This window comes from Pelophylax lessonae (assembly GCF_965119305.1).
Source record: "Pelophylax lessonae genome assembly, chromosome: 9".
Classification (NCBI taxonomy): Eukaryota; Metazoa; Chordata; class Amphibia; order Anura; family Ranidae; genus Pelophylax; species Pelophylax lessonae.
The window spans coordinates 52,514,640-52,530,204 of record NC_138776.1 but is presented as its reverse complement, the minus strand read 5'-3'; the positions used below and the strand labels follow the sequence as shown (position 1 = coordinate 52,530,204).

Here is a 15,565-nt window from a genome sequence, read left to right as displayed (position 1 = left end):
CAAAAGAAAAACTTAAAAAAAAAAAAAAAAAAACACCTGCAAACCGCTCGGAGCACAAGTATCAGCGCATCCGCGGCGCTGTATATAGCAGAGGAAGGATCGTATACCCACAGAGACTCTCCACCCCAGAGCTGGAGAGCGCCAAACAGCATGCCAAACTGCGATCAAAGAGGAAGCGCCGAAGCTGACACTAGAGGCCCATGCTGCACATCTTCGCACCGGACCACAAGAAAATGGCCACCGCTATAGATTACACAGGGAAACCATAAACATGGCTGCCGGACTACACAAACATGGCCGCTGAGGCTCGTGAAAACCATCCAAGGCAAAAGGGGGCCTACCATCCCCCAGGGAGAACCCACAATCACCCCAGCAATTCTCAGAGAGAAGAGGGGGGACACTACTCACCACACCTTGGCATTAGGCTGGCACCACTCCCGGCAGTCCACCACACCATCTTGAAATGGGGGTGCTGCGGCCCGAGGTACGCTGCAACTCTGATCGTGACTGCGGTGGTGACAAGGGCTATGTGACCACGCGAGTACTATGTGACCACGCTATGTTTACTCGCCGGCGAGCCCCCGTCCAGTGGGGATTTGTCGCGGCCAACCTAACACGGAGCTAACAGTTGGGTCGTGCTCGCAGACCAGACTGGGAAGGCAATAAGGATCTAGGATATCCAGTGCATCGCACAGTCCAGCCATTGATTGTAGTTCAGATGGATGGTAGCTAACATAGGAACAGGAAATAACAGAGAAAAAAAAAATTCAATTTAAAAAGGAAAAAATGGCAGAAACGCAGATCCCAGCAGGATCCTTGCTCCTGACTAGGCAGAAAAAAAATCGAAGTCCTATAACAGGAAGTGAAGGTATACCTCCTGGGACTGCCTCAGGGGCGTAGCAAAATTGTTTCCGCCTAGTCCTACTCCTGAAGAGAGAGAGCAGCATAAGCCCAAGGGTCTAGAAGACATGGAGCTGTGTCTGTCACTGAACGAAAGAGAAAACTGCATTATTGTCTTACTGTACAATCCTTTTCTCAGATGTTCATTGAAGGGCACAGCTCCACATTTTCTTTGACCCTTGGGTTATGCTGCTCTCCATAGGAGTAGGACACTAGGCGGAAACAAGTTTGATTACACATATAGGGCAGTCTTAGGGAGTATATTCTCACTTCAGTTTGTTACAAGCAGTGTCTGAATACATAACCCAACTCAACAAAGGGGTGGGTGCTGTGTCCGTCAATAAACAGAGGAAAAGGTTTTTACGGAAAGACAAAAAAACTGAATTTTTGTAAAATCTTACCATAAAATTCCTTTCTCTGAGTCCTCTGACAGTCGCCGCCCACTCAAACAGTCTTCACTAATGGGGTATTGCTTCTTCTCCGCAGGAGTATCTAGGCACAAGACTTGTTCAGAACAAATCATCTACAAAGTCTCATCCATGGGGGCTGTTCCTCTGGTCCAATACCCCCCTGCAATAGCCATCCCAACTCAGTTTGGTCGCAAGCAGTAAAGTGTAGAAAAAACCCAAAAGAGGGGCGGCAACTGTTGGAGGAAAGGAAGAGAAAGGAATTTTACGGTAAGATTTTACAAAAAATTCAGTTTTCTCTTACGTCCTCCGACAGTCGCCGCCCACTCATACAGTCTTCACTAATAGGGATGTCCCAAAGCAGTGTACACAAGAGGGGTGGGCAACGCAAGCGTCAGAAAGGCAACGCAGTACCCACATCAGAGAAAGGAACCTTACCATAACAGCAAGGGAACCTCCTGGACAACAAAAAGCTCAACAGGAGAAACCCAGGAAAGCAAAAAACCAAGGGGTAAACAACCCCAACAGCCAGGGACCCACACAAAACCAGGGTCCCCTATGGTACTGCCGCACAGAGAACTTTGCGGCCAAAGGAGGCATCAGCTGATGCCAGAACATGAAATCTTGTAGAATTTGGAAAAGTTGTGCACTGACGACCAAGTCGCAGCCTTGCACACCTGGGCCACCGAGGCCTGATGCCGGAAAGCCCAGGACGCACTCACCGATCTGGTAGAGTGCGCCTTGACAGGGAAGGGTGGTACCCGTTCCTTCAACTAATAGCCCTGAACAATTGTCTGATCCATTTTGCAATGGTCGCAGCAGACGCAGCCATACCCTTCCGAGGTCCCTCAGGAAGGACAAAGAGAATCTGATTTCCGACAGGATTCAGTCGACGACAGGTAAACCTTGATCGCCCTGACAACATCCAAGGAATGCAGGGCAACCTCCTTAGGATGCTTAGGATTTGCACAGAGCGAAGGAAAAACAATGTCCTCATTGAGGTGAAAATCCGAAACCACCTTCGGAAGAAAGGATGGATTAGGTCGCAAGACCACCTTATCCCTATGAACCAACAGGTAAGGGGAGCGACAAGACAACGCTGCCAACTCCGACACTCTGCGAGCAGAAGTGATCGCCACCAGAAAGGCATCCTTTTTAGACAGCAGAGGTAACGAAATTTCCCTGATGTTTTAAAACGGGGACCGTTGTAACACAGACAGAACCAAGTTCAAGTCCCATGGAGGTAAGGGCTCCATTCTAGGAGGGGGCAAGTGACGCACACCTTGAATAAAGGTGCGAATCAAAGAATGAGACGCCACAGGGCGCTGGAAAAGAACAGCCAGAGCAGATACCTGGCCCTTAATCGTGGCCAACGCAAGGCGCTGGTCCACACCAGACTGGAGGAAAGCCAACACTCTCGCCACCGAGTAGGAACGAGGAGAGAAACCCCTGGACTCACACCAGGCAAAATAAGCTTTCCATGTACGGTAATAAATCTTACCAGACGAGGCTTTTCTAGCCTTGATTAAAGTATGAATGACCTGTGAGGAGAGACCCCTGTCTCTCAGGACCTGGCTTTCAACAGCCATGCCGTTAAAGCCAGCGACTGTAAAGCAGGATGGAAGATCGGTCCTTGAGACAGTAGATCTTCTCGCATTGGCAGCCGCCATGGAGGCTCGACGGCCAGGTGAACGATGTCCGCGTACCAGGACCGGCGTGGCCAGTCCAGCACCACCAGAATCACCACTGTTGGTTCCGAGGCTAACTTGCGAAGGAACCTGGACAACAACTGAATCGGAGGAAAAGCATACATCAGATGATACTGATGCCAAGGCATCACTAGCGCATCCGCGCCGTCTGCCAGAGGATCGCGCGTTCTAGCCACGAAAATTTCCACCTTGTGGTTTAGCCGAAACGCAAACAGATCCACATCCAGGGATCCCCATCTCGCGCACAACATTTGAAACACCTCCGGGTGCAGGGACCATTCCCCCTAGTCAAGGGTCTGGCGGCTCAGAAAATCGGCCTGCCAGTTCTCTACACCAGGCATATGAACTTCCGATATCGCCAGGACATGAGTCTCGGCCCAAGACAGAACGCTGGTCACTTCCTGGGCCACCGGGCACTCCTGGTGCCCCCTTGGTGGTTGATGTAGTCTGTCCCACCTGGCTAGGATCTCCGCTTGGAGAGATTGCGTGTGAAACTGTGCAAATGGTATCGCCTCGAAGGCCGACACCATCAATCCCAGGGACCGCATAAAGGTCCTGAGTGACGAGGATTCATTGTCCCTGAGGGACCTGACCTCGTCCCGTAGGGTCTGGAGCTTGTCCTCCGGTAAGAACACCTTTGCTCGAGCAGAGTCCAGAACCATCCCCAAATATGGGAGATGAACCGAAGGAGACAAGGTCGACTTCTGAACGTTGATGGTCCAACCGAACTCCTGGAGCGTCTGGACCGTAGTGGACAGATCGCGCAGCAGGGTCTGACTGGCACTCGACCTTAGCAGGAGATCATCCAGATATCCCAAGACCGCAATGCCCTGTGCCCGCAACAGGCCCAGAACAGGCGCCAACACTTTGGTAAAGACCCTTGGAGCCGAAGCGAGACCGAAAGGTAACGCCACAAACTGGTAATGATCCTCAGCGATAGCGAATTGGAGGTACCTCTGATGACCCTCGAAAATGGAGAAGTGCAGATACGCACCCTTCAGGTCGATAGAGGCCATGAATTATCCCGGATTCAGGGAGGCTACCACCGAGTGGAGCGATTCCATGTGGAATTTTCGAACGCGCACGTAGCGGTTAAGAGCTTTTAAGTCCAGAATCGGACGCACTGTGCCCTCCTTTCTGGGCACAACGAACAGATTCGAATAAAACCCCCGAAACCGGTCCCGATGAGGCACCGGGACGATAACCCCCTGGGCGAGGAGATCCTGTAGCTCTTGACGCAGGTCTTGTAACCGCCCTGGGGTCAAATGAAGATTTGAGGAAAAGAATCTGTCTGCCGGCCGTGAAAGAAATTCGATCTTGTACCCTGACCGAATGATTTCATGAACCCACCTGTCCGTGATTCGGAGCAGCCAAGGTTGGAGGAAACCGCGCAAACGTCCCCCCACCCCTGAAACGGTTGAGGGCGCCCCTTCAGGCTGAGCCGCCGTCCCAGCTTGGCCGGATTTTTGATTGCCGAACCAGGGCTTTTTCTGGCCACCTTGGCCCTTGAAGGGTTTTCCCTTGTTCTGCGCCTTGAAGGCAAGAAAGGACCCCTGATTAGGTTTAAAGGAGGGGCCCCGCTTGCCGCTGAAAAACTTTCCCTTAGAAGTCTGGGGCAGCAGAGTGCTCTTGCCCCCAGTGACTCCTTTAACAAATTCATCCAGGGAGGCTCCAAAAAGGCGAGACTCCGCATAGGGAATGTCAGCCACCGTCTTCCTGGATTTCTGGTCAGCCAACTAGCTTTTCAACCAGATCAGACGACGGTTAAGCACCGAGACACTGGACAGGCGCGCATCTAAAGGGGCCTCATTTAAGGCCACATCGCACAAATACATGACCCCTTGATAAATCTGGTCCACCATCTCCACGGTAGTGTGTGGGGGGGGGGGGGGGGTAAAGAAATCCTAGGCCTTTTTCTAGCAGCACGTTCAGTCATCAACACATCCATTTTGGACACCAAAGTCGCCAAAAACAGCAGCCAAATTAGTCAGGGTAGAGGATTCAGAGGAACCTGAATCCCCCACCAAAGCTGGAGGGAATTTGCTGTCCTGGGATTCCATTGTAAAGAAAATTTTTTTTTTTTATATGGTACTGGCCCTTTAAGAGCGCCGCGGACCCCCGCAGCAAACCGCTACAATAACTGTAACCACAGACCCCACGCAGGGGACCCACAATGACCCGGTGAGTTGACTTGGGTCCGCGGTGGACAGATCCACCTCAGAATTTGAGGATCAGGGGATACAGGTGAAGGCTGGGGCACTTCTTGCTAGGGCGCTTTTTAAGGCCCATATCAACCTCGGAAACTAGGGACTGCAGGACCGCCATCAAGGCCCACAGGGCAGATTGAGACCCAGAGGGTTCCACAGCTTCTGAGAGTGGGTGAGGTGGTGACACATGCTCCAGGGACTCCATGTTTAAACCCAGGGAACGCCGACAATAACTGTAATAAAAAATTGCTACAAGAATCACCCCCACCGCTGTACTACAGGTCCCAGCGCACAATCTATAGCAGAAATAGGGAGCTGCACACCCACAGGGACTCATCACCACGACTTAAGGAAGGACACGGAGCTCCAAGCTGCTTGCCATGCAGCGATCAGAAAAGAAGGGGAAGCGCAGTCACTGCCCACCATCGCATCACCTCTCCACAGGCTACAAGAAAATGGCCACCACATTGACTTCAATGGGAAACGTCAAAAGCATGGCCGCCAAAGCCCAGAACAGCAATCCACAGGAAAATGCCGGAGCCACACGACACACAGGACCCCCAAAGGCCCCTCAGGTACCTGTAGCCCGCCAGGGAACCCTAAAAGGGACCCCCACCATGACATTTACCACATAAAAATGTTAGTGTAAGCCACTGCCGGCGTGCTCCTTCCCCCCTCCAGCCCATCACCGCATGACACCCCACACAGGAGAAAAGCCTGGCCACTGCACTTCTCCACCTTCCGTTTGAGGATGCCCCACAGATGCTCAATAGGGTTTAGGTCTGGAGACATGCTTAGCCACCAGTCCACCACCTTTATACTCAGCTTCATTAGCAAGGCAGTGGTAGTCTTGGAGGTGTTTGTGGTTATGTTGGAATATTGCCATGCGGCCCAGTTTCCGAAGAGAGGGGATCCTGCTCGCCTTCAGTATGTCACAGTACATGTTGGTATTCATGGTTCCCTCAATGAACTGCTTCCCAGTGCGGGCAGCACTCATGCAGCCCCAGACCATTACACTCCCACCACCATGCTTGACCGTAGGCAAGACACATTTATCTTTATACCCAGTTGCCGCCACACACGCTTGACACCATCTGAACCAAATAGGTTCATCTTGGTCTCATCAGACCACAGGACAAATTGTAAGCTTTCTTGTGCATCATCTTGAGGCTTTCTTCTGGGATGACAGCCATGAAGACCAATTTGAAGCAGTGTGCGACATATGGTCTGAGCATTGACAGGCTCAGACCATACGTCTGAGCCTGTCAGACCCCCCCCCCCCCAAACCAACCTCTGCAGCAATGCTGGCAGCACTCATACAGTGCCTTGCAAAAGTATTTGGCCCCCTTGAACTTATCGACCTTTTGCTACATTTCAGGCTTCAAACATAAGATATGAAACTAATTTTTTTTTTGAAGAAACAACAAGTGGGATACAATCATGAAGTGGAATGAAATTTATTGGATATTTCAAACTTTAATAAATAAAACACTGAAAAATTGGGCGTGCAAAATTATTCAGTCCCCTTAAGTTAATACTTAGTAGCGCCACCTTTTGCTGCGATTACAGCTGTAAGACGCTTGGGGTATGTCTCTATAAGTTTTGCACATCGAGAGACTGAAATTTTTGCCCATTCCTCCTTGCAAAACAGCTCGAGCTCAGTGAGGTTGGATGGAGAGCTTTTGTGAACAGCAGTTTAATTCTTTCCACAGATTCTCGATTGGATTCAGGTCTGGACTTTGACTTGGCCATTCTAACACCTGGATATGTTTATTTGTGAACCATTCCATTGTAGATTTTGCTTTATGTTTTGGATCATTGTCTTGTTGGAAGACAAATCTCCGTCCCAGTCTCAGGTCTTTTGCAGACTCCATCAGGTTTTCTTCCAGAATGGTCCTGTATTAGGCTCCATCCATCTTCCCATCAATTTTAACCATCTTCCCTGTCCCTGCTGAAGAAAAGCAGGCCCAAACCATGATGCTGCCACCACCATGTTTGACAGTGGGGATGGTGTGTTCAGGGTGATGAGCTGTGTTGCTTTTACGCCAAACATAACGTTTTGCATTGTTGCCAAAAAGTTCGATTTTGGTTTCATCTGACCAGAGCACCTTCTTCCACATGTTTGGTGTGTCTCCCAGGTGGCTTGTGGCAAACTTTAAACGACACTTTTTATGGATATCTTTAAGAAATGGCTTTCTTCTTGCCACTCTTCCATAAAGCCCAGATTTGTGCAGTATACGACTGATTGTTGTCCTATGGACAGTCTCCCACCTCAGCTGTAGATCTCTGTAGTTCACCCAGAGTGATCATGGGCCTCTTGGCTGCATCTCTGATCAGTCTTCTCCTTGTATGAGCTATAAGTTTAGAGGAACGGCCAGGTCTTCGTAGATTTGCAGTGGTCTGATACTCCTTCCATTTCAATATTATCGCTTGCACAGTGCTCCTTGGGATGTTTAAAGCTTGGGAAATCTTTTTGTATCCAATTTTTCCGTTTTTTATTTGTTAAAAAAGTTTGAAATATCCAATAAATTTCGTTCCACTTCATGATTGTGTCCCACTTGTTGATTCTTCACAAAAAATTACAGTTTTATATCTTTATGTTTGAAGCCTGAAATGTGGCAAAAGGTTGCAAAGTTCAAGGGGGCCGAATACTTTCGCAAGGCACTGTATCTCTATTTCCGTAAGACAACCTCTGGATATGACGCTGAGCACGTTCACTCAACTTGTTTGGTCAACCATGGCAAGGCCTGTTCTGAGTGGAACCTGCCCTGTTGAATCGCTGTACGGTCTTGCCCACCGTGCTGCAGCTCAGTTTCAGGGACTTGGAAATTTTCTTATAGCCTAGGCCAATGATGGCAAACTTTGGCACCCCAGATGTTTTGGAACAAAATTTCCCATGATGCTCAACCACACTGCAGAGTGCATGAGCATCATAGGAAATGTAGTTCCAAAACATCTGGGGTGCCAAGGTTCGCCATCACTGGCATAGGCCATACTTATGTAGAGCAATAATTCCATTTTTTTTAAGATCCTCTGAGATCTTTGCCATGATGTGCCATGTTGAACTTCCAGTGACCAGTATGAGAGAGTGAGAGCGATAACACCAAATTTAACACACCTGCTCCCCATTCACACCTGAGACCTTGTAAGACTAACGAGTCCCATGACACTGGGAAGGGAAAATGGCTAATTGGGCCAAATTTAGACATTTTCACTTAAGAATGTACTCACTTTTGTTGCCAGCGGTTTAGACATTAATGGCTGTGTGTTGAGGTATTTTGAGGGGACAGCAAATTTACACTGTTATACAAGCTGTACACTCACTACTTTACATCGTAGCAAAGTGTAATTTCTTCAGTGTAGTCACATGAAAATATATAAAAAAAAATTACAAAAATGTGAGTGGTGTACTCACTTTTGTAAGATACTGGATGTGTGGCAGAACACTAACGCTGCACATCACCATGAAAACATCATCCCCACTGTGAAACATGGTGGTGTCAGCATCATGTTGTGGGGATGCTTTTCTTCAGCAGGGGTAGGGAAGCTGGCCAGAGTTGATGGGAAGGTGGATGGTTGGAGCCAAATACAGGATAATCGTAGAAGTAAACCTGTTAAGAGTCTGCAAAAGACTTGAGACTGGGGGAGAGGTTCACCTTCCAGCAGGACAACAACCCTAAAAATACAGCCAGAGCTACAGTGGAATGGTTTAGATCAGAGATATGCAAGCTGTGGCCGTCCAGCTATTGCAAAAATAGAAGTCTTATAATGCCTCTGCATGTCATGCTTGTGGCTGTCAGTGTTTTGCTATGCCTCATGGGACTTGTAGTTGTGCAACATTTGGAGGGCCACAGTTTGCATATTCCTGGTTTAGATCAAAGCATATTCATGTGTTAGAATGTCCCAGTCAAAGTCCAGACATAAATCCAATAAAAATCTGGTACAAGACTTGGAAAAAACTGGAGTTTTGACTTACCGTAAAATCCGTACTCTCTGAAGTTCATTGACAGATGCAGCTTCATATCTTCCTATCCATTGGGTTATGCTTCCCCCTACAGGAGTAGGACAATAGGCAGGAAAAGGCTTTACCACGCTTATAGGGCAGTCCCTGCAGGCATAACCCCACACACTCTGCTACAGCCCTCAGTTTCATTGCAAGCAGTGTTTAGAAGACAACAACCCCATTTCACTCATAATTAAAGGGGCGGGTGCTGCGTCTGTCAATTAACTTCAGAGAAAAGGATTTTACAGAAAGTAAAAAATCAAGTTCTCTATAGTCCATTGACAGAAGCAGCTTCATATCTTCTTGACCATTGAGACGTCCCAAAGCAGTATTTGCATGAAGGGTGGGGAAACAACGCAAAAAAAAGAAGGTTATTCCCCAAAGGCTAAACTGAGCAAACCATTAACAACTGGAGTTCACCTAGAAAAAACATACACCCTCAAAGAGAAAAATAGTTCTCTTTTAGAAAGCAGCCTGCAAAACCTTATGGCCAAAAGAGGCATCCAAAGATGCAAATACATCTACCTTGCAGAATTTTGTAAACGTGTGCACAGACGACCAAGTTGCTGCCTTGCAAACTTGCATCACTGACACCTGATGGCGAAAATCACAAGAGGCACTCAGCACCCTAGTAGAATGCGCCTTCACAGGGAAAGGAGGAACCTGATCCTTCAGTAAATAAGCCTTAACTACCGTCTGCCTGACCCATCTGGATATGGTTGCAGCAGACGCAGCCAATCCTTTACGAGGTCTTTCAGTAAGGACAAAGAAAGCGTCTGATTTTCTGAAAGACTCAGTAGCTGCCAGGTAGACCCTGATTGCCACATAAAAAAATGCAAAGCAATTTTCTTGGGATGCTTGGGCTTAGGACAGAGTGAAGGCAGCACAATGTCTTCATTCAAATGAAAATCTGAAACCACCTTAGGAAGAAAAGACTCATTAGGTCGAAGTACCATCTTATCTCTGTGGACCACCAAATAAGGTGAGCGGCAGGACGACGACACCAATTCAGACACTCTGCAGACAGAAGCAATAGCCACCCAAAAAGGCAACCTCCTGTGAAAATGTAAGCAGAGGAATCTCTCTAATGTTCTCAAAAGGTTTTTGAAAAAAAGATAAAACCATATTAAGATCCCACCGAAATAGCAGGGATCTCCTAGGCGGAGCCATCCTTCAATACCTGGCTTTTAACAGCCACGCCGTTGAAGCCAGCGACTGTAAAGCAGAAAAGAAGATTGGCCCTTAAGACAGCAGATCTTCCCTGAAAGGAAGTTTCCAAGGAGCATTGATGACCGGCCTTACCAGATCTGCATACAAAGACCAGCGAGGCCAGTCTGGAACCACCAGATTGACTCAGGTAATCCGCCTGTCAATTTTCCACACCCGATATGTGCTCGGCAGAAAGAGCTGGAACAAACTTTTCCACCCATTCCAGGATCTCGGCCACCTCCCGGGCTTCCAAAACGCTCTTGGTGCCCCCTTGAGGAAAAACGTAGGCCACGGTCCTGGCATTGTCCGATTGAATCCAGACTGGACAACCCTGCAAAAAAGTTATCCAGAGACTCAGGCAAAACTTTATCGCTTTGAGTTCCAGAAGATTGATCGGAAATTGTGACTCAACGTCCAGGACCCCTGGACGCAGAGCTTCCCCAGCACTCCTCCCAAGCCTGACTGGCTGGTATCTGTGGTTACCACAGTTCAATACAGATAAAGAAAAAACTTCCCCCGCATAGTGCTAACAAATGAAGCCACCACAACAGGGCAGTCCTTCTGTTGTGACTCAATTAGATCATAATGTCCAAGGAGTTTGCCTTTGTAAGAGTCTCGCTTTGCTGTCCAGCGATCGTGGACTATAAGAAAATAGCCTCCCCATGCAGTCCTATGGACAACTTAACAAAAATGGCTGCCCATGCATGGCACGCCATGCGGTCTTCAGGACCCCCAGGCATGTCAGCAGACAAAATGCATTGGAGAGTCCAGAGAAGGAGACCCCACCAGGCCAGGAGAACAGCTGAGGGGGGCCTGGTATGCCCAAGAGGCCAGGGGAACCGTGGGATACCCGAGGGTCCGACTATTCCATGGAGGGGGCCCACGTCCACCCCGAGGCCTCCAGAGAATTGGGGGGGGGGGGCACTTACCATACCACGATATAAGGTGGGCACCGCTCTGAACAGACTACCTCCCACCTGGGGTGGGGGTGCTGCCAGCCAGGGGGTACGCTGTGACTCAGGGCATCCCAGCGAGACGGTCCACTCGAGGGCTCGCCCCCGTCCGACGAGACTCTTGCGTGGCGAGGCCTAGTTCTGGACTATAACCTGCGCATTCTCGCTGGACAGGCTGGGAGACCTTAACAATCTAGTATATCCAGTCCAAAACCCAGCCGCCTGTTGCTTGTAGTTGTCCAGTAACTAACTAAAAGAAACTCGATTATAAACAAAAAAGGTTTAAAAAAAAAAAAAAAAAACAGCTAAGACGAAGTCCCAGCAGGGAACTAGGTCCTACGTCTAAACTAGGCAGAAAAACTGAGGGCTCTAGTAGAGTGTGTGGGGTTATGGCTGCAGGGAATGCCCCATAGGCGTGGTAAATCTTTTTTCCTGCCTAGTGTCCTACTCCTGTAGGGGGAAGCATAACCCAATGGTCAAGAAGATATGAAGCTGCGTCTGTCAATGAACGATAGAGAAATTGCTGTTCACAGATGCTCTACCATCCAATCTGACTAAGCTTGAGCTATTTTGCAAAGAATGGGCCAAATATTCACTTTTTAGATGTGCTAAGCTGGCAGAGACATACCCAAAAGGACTTGCAGCTTTAATTGCAGAGAAAGGTGGTTCTACCAAGTATTGACTCGGGGGGTGAATACAAATGCACACCACACTTTTCACTTTATTTGTAAAATATTTTGAAAACCATGTATCATTTACCTTCTACTTCACAATGTGTGCCACTTTGTATTGGTCTATCACATAAAATTCCTGTAAAATACATCTACGTTTTTGGTTGTAACATGATAAAATGTGGAAATTTTCAAGGGATGTGAATACTTTTTCAAGGCACTGTACTTTGTAAAGCTAGGAGTACTGTGTTGGAGGTATCACAAATATACATACATATTTATTTTGTACAATAGGTAACAGACACAGATATCTAGTTTTTCTCACCTCTGTTTTCTTTTGGAAAAACGTATATCAAGTCTGGACTTCTCACTCTTAATACACACGCAGCAAGCGGCTCATTTAACGGCAAATCCACAGACGCCCAGCTCTGCGCCATACTGACTCCTAGAGATAAATATATAGGTTTAGGGATGCAAATACCACAACAATCACCAAGAAAGATTACTACTGCATTATCTGGTAGAATAAACCATGTACAATCCAGGACAGATTTCTAAAAATCACTTCAGGAATCTAAAACCACAATTACTGAGGATTTACTCACGTCTTTTTTATCCGATGACAATGTGTAGGAGGAGAAGTTTATTCTGCGTACTTGTTTTCTTTCCTCTTTCCTCAAACTACCTGGATCAACATGCTAAAGAAATTTTAAAGAAAAAGCTTTTCATTTTCAATACATACCTTCATTTAAACCGAGTGACACCATCAAGGACTTTGTGCTTCTCTATGAAATGCAGGCAGATGATGGCTGTTGGGAGGGGCCAATAGCCTGCTATATTTACACTATGCTAAAAAAAAAATGAACCACTTTTAATCAGAGTACAGCATCAAGTCAATTTAACTCCTTGGATATTGATCTGGGCAGTTAAGTAGCAGAGGGGGTTGCTAATCAGTTTCAGATACATTGGTGTTAATGAAATTAACAGGTGCACTAGATGGGCAACAATGAAAATACCTTCAAAACAGAAATGGTTTTACAGGTGGAGGCCACTGACTTTTTTCCCTACTCATCTTTTCAGATGGTTGTTTACTAGATTTTCATTTCGCTAGGGTCTGTGTCACTACTGGTAGCATGAGGCAATACCTGGACCCTATAAAGTTTGCATAGGCAGTCCAACTACTCCAGGATGGAACATTAATACATTAGTCTTGCTGTTCCTCCCGTCACAGTCTCAAGAGCATGAAAGAGCTTCCATCCAGGAGACCGGCAGTTACTCCAGGAGAGGTGGACAGGGCCGTAGAAGGTCCTTAACCCATCAATAGGACCGGTAATTGCTCCTTTGTGCAAGGAGGAACAGGATGAGCACTGCCAGAGCCCTACAAAATTACCTCCAGCAGGCCACTGGTGTGAAGTGTCTTTGACCAAACAATCAGAAACAGACTTCATGAGGGTGGCCTAAGGGCCCGACGTCCTCTCGTGGGCCCCGTACTTTTGGTCCCGGCACCATGGAGCTCAATTGACATTTGCCATTGAACACCAGAATTGGCAGGTCCACTGATGGCGAAAAGCCCAAAAGGCACTCACCGCTCTAGTTGAATGTGCATTCACAGGGAAAGGAGGAACCTGACCCTTCAATAAATAAGCCTGAACAACCGTCTGCCTTATCCATCTTGATATAGTCGCAGCAGATGCAGTCAAACCTTTACGAGATCATTCAGTAAGGACAAAGAGCATCTGATTTCCTAAAAGATTCAGTGACAGTCAGGTAAACCCTAATGGCCCGAACCACATCCAGAAAGTGCAAAGCAATTTCCCTGGGATGCTTAGGCTTAGGACAGTGAAGGCAACACAAGGTCTTCATTTAGATGGAAAATCAGACACCACCTTAGGGAGAAAAGATGGATTAGGTCGGAGTACCACTTTATCTCTGTGGACCACCAAATAGGGCGAACGACAGGACAGCGCCGCCAACTCAGACACTCTGCGGGCAGAAGTAATCACCACCAGAAAGGCAACCTTCTTGGATAAATAAACCAGACAAAATGTCCCTAATGTTCTCAAAGGAGGCTTTTGAAGAACAGACAAAACCAGATTGAGATCCCACGGAGGCAATGGGGATCTCTGCGGGGGAGCCAGATGAAGCACACTCCGAATAAAAGTGTGAGTCAAGGCATTAGCAGCCAACTGACTTTGGCACTAAATAGCCAAGGCCGACATTTGGCCCTTGAGAGTGCCCAAGGCCAACTGCTGCTAAACCCCTGTTTGTAAAACGGCCAAAACCCTAGCAATAGAAAACAAGCGAGGGTGCAGCTGCAGCGATTCACACCATAAAAATTTACGATTTCCACGTACGATAATAAATCTACCTAGAAGTCGCCTTCCTAGCCTTCAATGGGGTAGGAATCAAAGATTCAGAGAGACCCTTATCTCTCAACACCTGCCCTTCAACAGCCATGCTGTTAAAGCCAGGGACCGTAAAGCTTGATGGAAGTTCGGTCTCCGAGACAGCAGATCCTACCTCAGAGGAAGTCTCCACGGAGGATCGGCGACCATTTTTACTAGGTCTGCGTACCAGATAGATGAGGCCAGTCTGGAGACACCAGAAGGACTGGAATTGCTTCAACCGCCACCTTGCGGAGAAGCCTTGGCAAGAGTGTTATCAGAGGGAAGGCAAAGATCAGTCGATACTGGCTCCAAGGAGCCACCAAGGCGCCTGTGGCGTCGGCCAGCGGATCCGGAGACTTGGCAACAAATCTCTGGACTTTTTTGTTGAGGCGAGACGCAAACAGATCTACCTCCGGAGTTCCCCACTGGACACAGAGGAGATGAAACACCTCTGGATAAAGGGACCATTCCCCTTGATCCAGCACCTGATGACTGTGGAAAGAGCCTGAACGTTGTCTTCCACCCATACCAGAATCTCGACCACCTCCTTGGCAGCCAGGACACTCTTTGTGCCCCCTTGATGATTGATGTAAGCCACAGCCATGGCATTGTCCAATTGGAACCGAAACAGAGAACCGCATAGCCGATTCGTCCAGTGGATCAGGCAAAGCTTGATTGCTCTGAGCTCCAGAATATCGATTGGTAAGGAACACTCCTTTGTTGACCAGGTCCCCTGAACACAGAACTTCCCCAGCACTCCACCCCAGCCTGACAGGCTGGCGTCCGTGGTGACCACTGTCCAAAACAGTGGTAGGAAGAACTTGCCCTGACAATGCTGGCGACTGGATGCACCAGGATAGAGCAGACCTCGTGAGTTGGCTCAAGCGTATCATTTTGTCTAAAGACTGTGGATCCCTGTTCCATTTGGCAAGAATCTCCTTTTGTAGAGGTCTCGAGTGAGACCGAGAAAACGGAACCTCCTTGAAGGTTGATACCATCAGACCCAGAGCTCTCGTGCAATTCCGTAGTGAGGACAGATCGATTTCCAACAGCAACCGGATCGCACCCTGCAACTTCTAAAGTTTTTCCTGAGGAAGAAAGACCCTCGCCAAGGCGGAA

General features: G+C 48.1%; 1 protein-coding gene across 1 annotated transcript in view; it reads right to left on the bottom strand.

Moving 5' to 3' along the window:
• The window catches only part of TDRD1 (tudor domain containing 1), a gene marked incomplete at both ends in the record, with an annotated part of 265,551 nt that overhangs the window by 23,200 nt on the left and 226,786 nt on the right, over positions 1–15,565 (bottom strand). Inside the window, one exon of the mRNA XM_082268836.1 lies at positions 12,385–12,504. Within this exon, the coding sequence (XP_082124962.1) occupies positions 12,385–12,504 (120 nt within the window). The remainder of the gene's footprint in view (positions 1–12,384; positions 12,505–15,565) is intronic.